This window comes from Betta splendens, chromosome 17 (genome assembly GCF_900634795.4).
Source record: "Betta splendens chromosome 17, fBetSpl5.4, whole genome shotgun sequence".
Lineage (NCBI taxonomy): Eukaryota > Metazoa > Chordata > Actinopteri > Anabantiformes > Osphronemidae > Betta > Betta splendens.
In genome coordinates this window covers 6,372,113-6,384,452 of record NC_040897.2, presented here as the reverse complement: position 1 = coordinate 6,384,452, position 12,340 = coordinate 6,372,113, and the positions used below count along the sequence as shown (strand labels likewise).

The following is a 12,340-nucleotide window of genomic DNA, read 5'->3' as shown; positions in this document are numbered from 1 at the left end:
CATCTTTAATTGTGTCTAGGGGAGCGTTTAATCTACCGAGGGAGACCTTGCTGAGGAAAATGAGGCCATAAAGTGTTTGGCTCTAAGTTTTCCCAATTGTCAAGAGTGTAGTTTCCACTTGACTAAGTAAACAGCTAATGTGCTGCTCATCAGCTCCTGCAGCTGTAAATACAGCTCACCCTCAGACTTCGTGTTGCACTTCAAGTCTAAACGTATAAACTGCAGGAGAGCGGAAGCCTTAGTGACGCTCGGTTTCATGTTTGTATTTCACACTGTGGGCTGTGCATCACCAGGCCGAGCACACAGGAAGATGCCGTAAAGATGATGTAATGCTCCTGTGCTGCACTTGTGCCTGGGATGGAACGAATCTTCACTTTAACAGAAGCAGATTGTCCTGATCCAACGCGCTCTGTTATGAACAAACAGTCTCAGTCACCTGAGGTTTCCTGTAGGAAAACAAGAGGAAAAAAAACAGTGTTATTGCATGTATCCAGAAAGCTGCAGGATGAATACAACAGCCTCGGCTACTGTTAAAGCTGCAGCAGTGCAGAGCAGAAGGTGGGTGCCAGCAATAAACAAAGACAGGTTTACATGCAATTACAGGAAAAACCAACAATCACAGTAGCTTCTAAAAGCCAGTACCCAGAGACACGATACACTGTCAGCTGGTCCATCCCACTTCAGAGGGTGGACGGGTTTTGTTCCATAGAACAGAGTCCCTGCATCATCAGTTCCATCTAATTCAGTCTCTGTTTTCAATGTACTAAAAGGCACATGATTTGATTGAGGACACACTTCATTAACACAGTCTCTTTCCTGTTCATCTGATTGTTTTCGAATTAAAGCCTGCAGATGAATCTAACAGGGCTAAAATTGTATCAAATAAACAAACCAAATAAACGAAAAGAATAAAAAAAAAACGCACAGAGAGAAGAAAATGAGGTAAAACTCTGGCAAACTCAATAGTAATTAGTCAGATTCCCACCAGCCTGAGCTCCATTACAGTGTTATTGAGCATGTGGTGCTCATCAGTTAAAAAGCTACTAATTAGCTGATTGCTTTTCTCCATCCTCAGGGATCCACTGAGTGCAAGTGGAGACTCAGCAGAGCTGAGAGCAGAGCTGCAACACCTCATCTACACCAGCTCTGGACATTTAATAGATGAGGCCGGTCAATTAAAAGCTCAGGCGATTAAGTGGGAATCAAAACATGAGGCCTTTGGCTTCTGTTGTGGGACTTCGACTTAAAGGTCAAAACTACACAGAGAGACGTGTGCCAGCTCCCAAACAGTGCTGTATGCACGTGTGTGGCACAGTAGTGTAATAAACACTGAGCCTATCGTCCTACAATACGCTGCAGAGCGCCTCTGCTGCAGTCGTCGTCCTCGCCACTAGATGGCAGTAAACTCTGCACATTTAACGTGACATTACTTTCAAATTATTGCAGACTCTGACTGACCAGACCCTTATTATTTTCTCCTCAGAGGCTGTTTAACCCCAACAAAGACCAGACAACCACAGTGGATCATGAGTTATTTCTATATTTCAAATGACCACGTTCTTACCAAGTGTTACATTTGTGATCTAAGGAATTGCCCTGTTCCCATATTTAGTGTTTTCTAAGCCAAAGAAAAATATAAATATTGGGCGAGTTGATCTTAACCTACATCCTTTGCTGGACTGGACGCTTTGAGCTTTTCAGAGAAATATGTGTATTCAGTACAAACATTCATTCCAACATTTGACCTTTGATCACTACAGTAATCTTATATAATTAACTTGGCTATTATTGTGAATGTATTCATTTCTCTATGTAGAAAAACATCTACAAAAAAGGACTAAACCCTTATTTTACCACAAACTCAATGAGATGTTATGTAATGTGTACATACATACTGTAGCACTGACTCACTGAATAACACCTACTAAAGGCTTTAGGATTTCTTCATATACTGTGGTGAAAAGCTAATTATGTATCTGAGTCCTTTCAGCCTGAAACGTGAGCCAATGCTCTGATGTTGTGTGAACCACCTCCTCCCCCCGTTTAATCATATTACTGTATGTAGATCAGTGATGTCATTCGTAAGTCTCCCAACAGAAGGAGGAGCAGAGTAGAGTCTAAAACAAGTCTTTATTGGTCAATATACAGAAAGCAGTGGGATGACCACTAAAGAGAGAGGAATCCCATATTCGTTTACAAAAAGAAAAAGAAACAGATATATACAAAATAACTGTCTTGAACATTTTTACAGGGTTTGTTTTTATATGTAAAAGAATCTTTTTTTTCTCTTAAGCACAATATGACAAAGAGAGACAAGGGAAACAAGGCAGTTGTTTCACAATGATGACATCACAATCACAGGTGCTTAAAGGCCAAGAAGGAGGGACGGTGAACGGGAGATGTTCAGGTCAGAGGCTCATGAAATTAAAATTTGTCGGATATTATTCAGGTATAATAATAACGGTGATGCAAGATGGATTTAACGTCTGTGACACTGACTTCTGCTTAAAGTCATGGTGAAGTTGTAGCAAGACTGTGGACTTACATGTACAGTAACACCTCTGACTCCTGTCTCTTTAAAGGGGCACTCCACCAATTGTACACATAATTTGCATATTACTGGTAAACAAACATAGAATAGAATCCGTAGAATAACATCTGCGGCCCTTGAGAAGATTTATCCAGTGTCAAAAAATAACTATGTGAGAAGTGAGACAAATTTAAAGCATCTTTATAATAGAATTTGTCCAAACGCTTAATTGCGAATAAGAACTAGATAAATGAGCTGTGGAAGTCTGCACTACGGTAAGAGGAGAAGCTGCATTTTGGAAAGTGTTGCTGAAGATCAACTCATCCTCGGCTCTAAAATCAGGATAAATCAGCCTCTTCTTTGATTCTTAGCGCTGTCTTATGCTGTTAGTTCTTATACTCCTACTCTTGTGTGCCGCTCTATTACACTTTAATTGCATAATTCTTCTTACAATGGATTTAAAAACGTAAAACGTGGGATCAAACAACCAAAAGAGGAGAACATAAAGAGAACATAAAGAGTTGCTAAATCTGCTTTGTTTCATATGGATCAGGACAAACGTGGATTTGTTTCTAAGGAGCACAACAGCCAAGTGATGTGAGAGACTCACGCAGACGTCAGGGACAGAGAGGTGAAGTGAGAGACGCACGGAGGAGGACACTGCTATGTTAGAGCTACTCTCTAGGACAAAGGGATGAGAGTAAACATGAGAACTAAGTTGTGTGCATAAGGATATACAGTATCTTGCTGTTATTCTAGTGACGCCATCGTGCACAAAAACTAATCTGATGACACAAGTAACTGCAGATAGTAAACGTGACAAAACAGGTCACAATAGAATCGATATAATATGTGATTTTGAGTTTTTGAGCGACAGATTAGATCATTTCGCACAAATAAGGAGAAGACTGTGCTTGTTTAATATGTTTCTCTGATTTGTTTGCTACAGTATGATGGGAATAACGCCGGACACGCGGAGGCTGAGGCCGGTTCGCTAGCGCTCACTTTGTCCAGCAGGGGGCGATGTTTCATTAAAAATCACAAGGTGGCAAGATTTGAAGTCTCGTTCCCAACGAGCGCCTGTGTGCGTACCTGTGTTTAGCACGTCTGCGTGGTGTGTGTGTTTGTGCGAGTGACGTGGAGCGAGGACGACCGACGTGTGGGTTTATGTCTGTGTGCTCAGTAGGTCACGGACGAACTGTCCCACTCGAGCTTTGCCTTCTGCTTCCTCCCTTTCACCCCGTCTTCCTCCTCCTCTTCCTCCTCTTCATCGCTGTTATCTGACTCAGCACTCGTCATTCCTCCCACATGCTCGTATTCTTCTCCCTCCTCCTCGGCTCGCTCTCCCTCTTTTACCTCCTCATCCAGCGCCTGAGGTCCTCTGATGTTCTGGCAAAAACAAGGCAAGACTTCGTCAAAAGATCTATTTAAATTGGGAGAAAATGTAAACAAGAAGGGGTTTCGCAGACTTCTACTGCAAATGCTGCCGTTTTAATCAATAAAGGAGTGAAATCTCTCCCATTGTCAACCAGTGGTTACCTCCATGGGGTTGACGGTGATGGTGAGGTCAGAGTTGCTCCAGTCCACCTCCGGGTCTTTGACCTCGTCCTCGTCCTCTCTGGAGCCGTCCTGATGTGTCGTGTGGATCCTGTACACGCCGATCACCACGATCACCACCAGGGCGGCGATACAAACCACGATGACGACAGTGGCTGCCGGTGGCGCTGGGCCTGAAGAACAGGAGGGCAGTCTTTATTATATGACACTGTATTGGTATTTGAGTCCGATCTGTGGTTTACCTGACATCTGCGGGTTGACGGTGTGTATCATGAGGGGGTGATGGACAGGTCTCATGTACTGTGGCTGGGCCGCCATGTGATTGACGTGTTCCACATGCGACGAGTAGTGAAGAACGCTGACCTACAGAGGAAGGGGACAGAGGAGCTGTTATAGTCAGAGAGAGGAGTCAGAGGGCGATGAGGCAGCAGAGGGTTGAGCTGTGACCTCCAGGTTGAACTCGTTGCTGGTGTAACGTCCGTTGAGCTCGGAGCAGGTGAGCCGGAACTTCCTCTCGCTCAGCGCGGCCGGCTGCCAGTTCCTGTACCGCACTTGTCTCACTGCCTGCTCGTAGTGAGCCATGGAGTCCACACCTAGTCAGGACACAGGAGCGATGATGACCCGAGTATTGCGTTCAAAGCAGCGCCCGCGCGTGGCGTGGGGCCTCGCCTACCGTATATTGATATGCCAGAGGTGGAGTTGGTGGCGTCCAGGTGTTTCCCCAGCAGAGCACTGTGATGAATCTCCAGACTCTCCCTCTCAGGATCCAGTTCCTCCCCAATCACCAAGATGTCACAGTAGTCCAGGTTATGCATCAGCTCCATCACACCAGGTCTGCGGGCTGAGATTTCACACGGACGTGATGTCGAGAGGAAAGGAGAGTTCCAGTGAGAATAAAACGGATGAGTTAAAACACATTTGCTGTGGGACTAAATGAAATATTCCCAGGCAGCCGCTCGTCCACTCACGCCCGCCGAAGCTGTCCCCCTTCATTACGGTGCTGGTGATGTGAAGCTCTTTGAAGGGCGCCACTCCCATGGGGCCCCGCAGGTCCCCGGCAGGCCTGACGAGTCGATTAGACCCCGCGATGGTGATTCTGGGTTCACTGGGCGGCAGCACCATGACGACCGCCTTGATGTCCGGGATGGAGAGGCACGTGTCCTCCCCGAAACACCTGACACGCACACGCGAGGGAGGAGGGGGGCGAGAGGTTACAGGGCATCGCCAGCGAGTCCTGGAGATTTGTGTGTCGACGCAGAATCACTGAAACGCTCTAAGCGGCGGCTGACGGCAGCGCTGTTTTATGGAGGGTGATGTTTACCACCCAAGAGGTCTGGCCGGATGCCAGAACAAGCTAAAATGAACTCACAGCCCAACACTTTAACACATACAGCACCAGCTGCGTTTAAAAATACACACACACGTACAGTACAGGACGCCGATTCAGCCGCTTGAGGCTAAAAAAGGCATCACTAAACGAACAATAGCATAACAGACGCAGTAGGATGGAAGATCTGGATTAACAGGCTGGGTTTGAACCCAAACTCCACCGACCCCACGAGCACCGAGGTGCCAAACACCGAAGTGGAGAGGAGCCGCTGAGAGCCGTTGTTCAGAGTTAGACAGGCTCTCTGGCTGCTCCTCAAACTCCCTTCACTTCATCGACCAGCACACGTCTGAGCTGAATTGACCCGCCGGCGTTCGCCGCTCATCAAATGAACAGGCGCTGGCTGGATGTGGAGATGGGAGCAGACAGATGAGCGCACGCACGCACGCAGGCACGCACGCACGCACGCACGCACGCACACACACACACACACACACTCACACACGCACACACACTTCCTGTCAGAAGTAGGGCACAGCTACCTTTAGTTAAGTCCAACTGATTATCACATGATCCTGTGACTGTGTGTCTCCACCAACCACGCCGCTGAAGCCCATGAGGTTACACTGACCTTGACCTTTGACCCATAAGCACTGCAAATCTCAGCATTCTATTGGTTAGTCCAAGTAGACATTCAAGATGAATGTGAAGAAATTTTCTAAAGGCCTGTTCACATGAATGCAACAACTGTACACACTCACATTTTTAATTCTATAATTCATCTAGAAACCCAACAGTACAATCCAACAGAGCAGCTCTGCCACTTTAAGGTCATCTCACTTTTTAAGCTGCAGCGTCACAAAGGTGATATTCTCTCCTTATGTTTATTACCGAGCGCTCTGAGTGAGCAGTGGAGTCATACTGGCATAAAATGAATGAATGGATGATTCCAGGCCACTCATGCGTTTTAAATATGGGGGTGAACGCACCCGGCCCCCGCTGTGACCTCAAGGATAAACATTCTGTTTAATAAAATTACCGCCTTTCAGCTGAGAAATTACAACCTTGTTAACGTAAAAATGAATAGCAGAGCTGCTGCTTTGGATGACGTGAGACTGTACAGAACCTAACAAAGTGGCCAGTGAGGGAAGAGAAATGTCTTAATTGTAAAAAGACACTTTCCAGTAATAGTGTAATAAATTAAGCATTAGATTTCTATTTAGATTTATAATATAGGTGTATGGTATAAACATAAAAATACATAGTGAGCGATTTAGCCATGCCACCACAGACATGTCGCTGGGCCAGTAATTCATGGCTGCTGATGCTTATTTCTCATATTTCTTTGGGTTTAAAAGAAGATTAATTCTGATGTTGGCATTAGAGTAAATGTCAAGGGGGCGACAGAAATATCATGAATCCTTTGAATACCCACAGCAAATATCAAGGACATGCAGCCATGAAACAAAAGCAAAAGTATAGATTTTAGCAGTTACTGACGTCAAGAGGATCTTTGGGCAAAAGTCCGTTCACAGACCGTAGATGAGACGCACGACGAGAACGCAGGAAGCGAAAGGAAAATGCTCATCACCGGATGATTGAGTGTCTCTAATGGGTCGGTGGTTTAACAGTCTTTACCCTAATGAGCCCCATCCCTGGACGTTCTCGGCTTAAAGACCAGGGCCGATCTGATCGCCCACTAGGACGAGTGCAGCTTCAACGTATGAGCACTCACTGTACGGAGGTGGTGATGTGCAGCCGCCTGAGGCCCGCCGTGGGGAACTGCCGAGAGTTGATGTAGGAGACCTTGGTCACGGCTGTGTTGATGCTGTCCACGTCCTCCCCCTCCACCACCAGCACAGACTGGGCCGGGTTAAAATGGAACTGGGCGCACACGCAAAGGTAAGCCGGTTAACAGCCGCTCTGATCGACGCTAAGACTGAAAAAGGGCCTGTTTGAGTTGGACACACACCTTGATGTCCTTAGCCAGGCTTTCCAGGGAATTGATGTCGAGGCCTTCTTTGCAGGCCTGCAAGCAGGAGATGACCTTTTGCGTTTCGATGCGTCCCGGTCGGATCGTCAGGCCCGAAAGGCTGCCGCGGAAAAACTGGGCGAACCTCGGGGTCGCGACCTCGCCACCTGGAGGAGGGCAAGAAGAGGAAGGGGTCAAAGAGCTCCACAGTGTCACGCTAAATATGCTAAATATGCTAAATGAGAACATGTGTCCTCAGAAATATGCCTGTATATGACACACCTGCACTGCAGCTCCTTTCTGTTACACATTAACATCACATTTGGTGCAGAAGTTTGACCCGAATCGTGGGGAAACCGCGTTCTAAAAACGAGCCGGAGTCAACACAATCACACAGTTCCTCGGTTGCAGGTCACTTTAGTGCCGCGGCGCAATTTCCTCACTTCAGAGGGAGCCGAGTTATGAAGTTTGAGTCAACTGAGCTCCAACTACTTCCAGCGTCCGGCAAGTTGCAGCAGCGTGGGTCAGCGGTGGGTTATTGGTCCCGAGAAGTCGGTGTGTGAAACGGTGCCACTCAGGTTACGGCGACTGAATGCGAGTGGCCTTTTACCCGTGTAGCAGCTGAAGCGAGGCTCTCTGCTGCGCTTCAGGCTGCTGCTCCGCGACCGCGCTGCGTCTCAGTATCAGCAGCAGCAGCAGATGCGACGCTTGAACGGCAGCTCCCCCCGTTTGGGACCGAGGGGGGGCGTCGAACACGCGGAGCTGAGAGACGACGCCTTCAGCGCGACGTGCGGCGCGAGGCTTAATTGTGGCTCACGCCAAAAAAGTGCTGCGCCTGCAAAAGGCTTTAATAGCTGTTTATTCTTTCATGTTCTTATTAAAAATACACGGCACGCGTCTCTGCTCGTACGCGAGCCGTGCTTCGCAGTCTGAGCTCCAGCTTTGCTTATACAGTGTGCAGTCGTGTTGATTTGGATTCTTGCGTCGTTGAAAGGTGCTGGGAATGTCTCGTGTCGTTGGTGAAGCCCTGACTTTCGCTCTGCTGATTGTCTTGTAAACACATTTACACACACAGTAGCACAGGTTATTAACTTTGAGGTCCAGAGGGACAAACGTTTCTTTCTGTGTTTTATGTCAAAGCGTCAGTATATCAATATTTTAGGGATTAAATGTTGGAATTTCCCAAGGAGCTGCACACTCCCCATCATTGGCGCTAAATGACAGCTGCATTTTATTTAATTCCATGTTACTGATGCATCATGGCTTTGAAGTTGATGTTTGTGGCGGTGGAACTAACTTTCCTTACATTCCCACATGCTGAAGCGTTGATTGACGCCTTTCATTTCCTACGTACACTCACCCCACACTCTCCTTTGATGCCTGCTTTGTGTCCACACCCACCTCCCTGACGCAAATCAAGCGAGGTGGCAAACAAAGCAACCCCAACTACACAAAAAAACCCAAAAACCCAACAACAACAGCAGCACGGGGCTCTGTCTCTCCGCTTTCAGGCCGGCGGACGTACAGTCTGAATGTCTCCCATTCCGCGCGCCTCATCATTACGCTGTTGATTGCGGAGGGGGGGACGAGGTGGCGAAACGGGAGACTCTGAAAGGCAATCTCGCTCACTAATGGCCTGCAAAGTTATCAGTTGCGGCTTAGTGAAGCTTAAAGCGGCTTCATTGGGATGTAATAGCTGGCAAAGTTGTCCTCCATTCACACTGGCTAATCCTCCCTTCAGGCCCTTTTCTCACAATCAGAGATTCATGGAAAGAAGCAGAAGAAGAGGAGGCCTACAGTAGGACGGCATCGGGAGGATGAGTCACCGCATTCCCTCCTTCTGGATAATTATTCGGCGCAGAAACATGGCAGCCGGGTGGCTCCTAGTCATTCCAACGCGATCGCGGCGCTCGCTCCGCCGGATCCGACACGCGGCGCCTTCCCGTTTGATACCCGCCCGGCTCGCGCCGCTCCGTTTCAAAGGAGCGCTCGCAGCTCCGAGGCATAAATCTTAATCTCTTTATTTATCTTAACTCTTCTTCCTCTCCCCCTCGCTCTCTGTTTGCGCTTCAAATGTAATTTTCAACATCTTTTGGCTGCTGTTCCACTTTGTTGATGCAATTTCTCTGTGTTTACCCCATGTTGTCAGACAAGTTCCTCCTGGCATAATAAAAGGAAAAGGATGATGCATCTGAAATACTGTAGACACACAGACCCCTTTAAGCTCTGTTAGCTGCCCTTACATTACATTTCATTACACATTTCAATGCACCGACAGCTAGATATGAATTATGTTTATTATTGTATTTCCCTGCCAAGTAATTATTTTCTTTGTTGAGTTTATTTAACTGCTTTGGAGTTTAATTTTGATCTTTTCTTTTTTTTGCAAGAAAGAAATAAAATAGCCCTGAGGAGAAAAACCTACAAACTGAATCCTCCAAAACACTTTTTTCTCTCTAGTTATTTTTCTTGGCCACGCAACAAGCATCAACAAAAAATTAAAGAGTTGTACAGTAACTGCTGGCAAAGTGGCATCATAAAGCAATTACTGTATATAGCGGAAGAGGCAGCAATGCTTTTAAACGGAGTGCTATACAGTAAATGATGTGTTTTGTGTGATGATGTGTGAACACAGGCCTATGAACAGCTCATTTCCTGATTTCAACACAAATACTGTACTAATGCCATGACCTTAAGCTAATCAGACTGGTGCCTATAAAATAACTGTCAACACATAGTGAGGCTGTGAACATTCCTAATGATCAAGGCCTCGTTCCCTCTCCTCCACTGACGCACACCGACCTTGCCAGCAGGCTCCCACGGTCAGCTGCGTGTCGATCTTTGAGGTCTGGATGGGCCAGTCGTCCGTCACCAGGTAGGGCTCGTAGGTCACGCCGTCCACAAACAGCGTCACCGCAGGGAACTCCACGTTGATCACGTAGTAGTGCCACTCCTTATCACAGATCTGCAGGACAGGAGAGGAGAGGAGCTTCATGCAGTTATGAGGCCACAGCACTTGTACCAAATATATAAAATAGAAGTAAGACAAAGCATAAGATATTAATTGCACAACATAAGTCATAAATCATATAATAACCATATAGAATAAGGAAGAAACATTTTTTTCCATTACAACATTACTGGTTTGCTCCACCTATTATTCAGAGGATGTTATTTAGGTTAGGAGCACATTATGTTTACCCCAATCATGCCGCCGAAACCCAGACTGCATCCTTGAACGTTCCCCGTCGCTTCCACCTTCAATAAGAGCCGAGCGGCGCGTTCGTCTCCTCGTCTGCGGATCGTTTGCTCCCTAGCATCTAATAGCTAATGAGCGCTCCGTCTAATGAGCTGCTCATCAAAGACACGCAATGAGCGACAAACATGGCTGGTGGAGGAGCCGAGCGCCTCTTAACAGACGTACTCTGACTACGTGGAGGACTTTTTAGGACGCAGCCTATTAACAAATGCCTTTATCCCCACGGCCAGCGAACGCGCTCCCGTCCCCGCACCTGCAACACACCATTAAACATCTCTCCGCCTTCATTGCAGGCAGCGAAGAAGCACGTGAATTTGTTTTTCTTGAAATAATTAGACAGTTACCAAAACAGTGGGCAATCAATTTTCTGTTGATGAACTAATTGTGTCTCCTTCAGTCCAGAGTCGCTTTGGCTTTGAATCAGTGACGCACAGGTGAGCAGCAACACATCCTGTGGCTCACCGCTGTCACGGCCATGTGGAACAATCCTACAGTCGAGTAAATGTGAATGTGGATGAAAGTCTCATGTCTTGTGAAATAGCTCAATAGCTGCATACTGTATGTCGCCTTCATTTAAATTTATGAAGGATGAAGAACACTATCTTTAATCTGCATTCACCACTTTACTGTAAGTGTGAGTTTATTCCCCTTTTTGCTGTGACCCTGGATTCCGTAATGATTGTAAGGCCAAGGATTTTGTTGAATAACTGTAACAGTAAAGGATTGAAGTGCAGTTTTTTAACTAATTTTTTTCAATTTCTTTCTTTTTCTATTTATTATTCTTTTCATATGATCTTTTAATTCAAGCATCTTCCAAGATCTAGATAGAAGATAGATTTTCATTTACATGTACATAGGTAGATCACACACACACACACACACACACACACACACACACACACACACACACACACACACACACACACACACACACACACACACACACACAAGCTGTGATATGAGCTAATGGGGTTGAGACCCACGCTACAACTCCCAGGAGTCTCCAGGGATGTTTGATTAAGAACATAGACTCTCACCCTTTATAAGTGCGAAGTAAGAAATCCCCACAGGAGGCACCTCTCAGACACATTATCACATCTCACAGTGGAAACGGGGACAGCTTTGACTTATGATAATACAGATTATTCAAAGTCATTCCAAAAGAACCGCTCAGCCGGGGAAAATACAAGTCCAGAACCCTGACATCAGCACATCTGGACTGTTTGCACCCACGGGTTTGAAGCCCTAGTCTCGTCCACTGTGTCAGCACGCTAACACACACAATATAGACACATTATAGAGCAGTGCTGCCGTCATCAGAGCCAGAACGTGTACAGTGGCTGGAAATACTGGAGCTTTGGGGAAACCAGCCAAAAATACAGTTGGGGCCTTATGGAAATATGACAGCAACATGCCGAGATACATCATTTCTCCCACACAGTGACACTGATTGTTTCTCTCTTAATCTATTTTCGAGTGCTCCACTATTCTTCCCCTCTGCCTTTCAGTGTAGTAATGAATGGAGTGGGCGCTGGAGTGAATGTCAGAGACGGAGGGCACAGAATAATGTCTTCTCTGCCTATGTGCTTGTTGAGGTGCAGTATGTTCAGTATATATGTCTGTAAATGTAGTAATCGCTGGTAGTGTGTTTATGACCTGCAGCGCAACAATGTACAATACGTAACTACAGTCATT

General features: G+C 46.4%; 1 protein-coding gene across 1 annotated transcript in view; it reads right to left on the bottom strand.

The window, feature by feature from the left end:
* Window positions 1–3,048: 3,048 nt before the first annotated feature.
* The window catches only part of clstn2a (calsyntenin 2a), an 80,729-nt gene continuing 71,437 nt past the window's right edge, over window positions 3,049–12,340 (bottom strand). The window contains exons 10-18 of the mRNA XM_029130980.3: window positions 10,189–10,351; window positions 7,387–7,553; window positions 7,150–7,298; window positions 5,056–5,261; window positions 4,761–4,928; window positions 4,535–4,680; window positions 4,330–4,450; window positions 4,070–4,260; window positions 3,049–3,919 (exon numbers count right to left, since the gene is read on the bottom strand). Of these exons, the coding sequence (XP_028986813.1) occupies window positions 3,710–3,919; window positions 4,070–4,260; window positions 4,330–4,450; window positions 4,535–4,680; window positions 4,761–4,928; window positions 5,056–5,261; window positions 7,150–7,298; window positions 7,387–7,553; window positions 10,189–10,351 (1,521 nt within the window). The 3' untranslated portion in view covers window positions 3,049–3,709. The remainder of the gene's footprint in view (window positions 3,920–4,069; window positions 4,261–4,329; window positions 4,451–4,534; window positions 4,681–4,760; window positions 4,929–5,055; window positions 5,262–7,149; window positions 7,299–7,386; window positions 7,554–10,188; window positions 10,352–12,340) is intronic.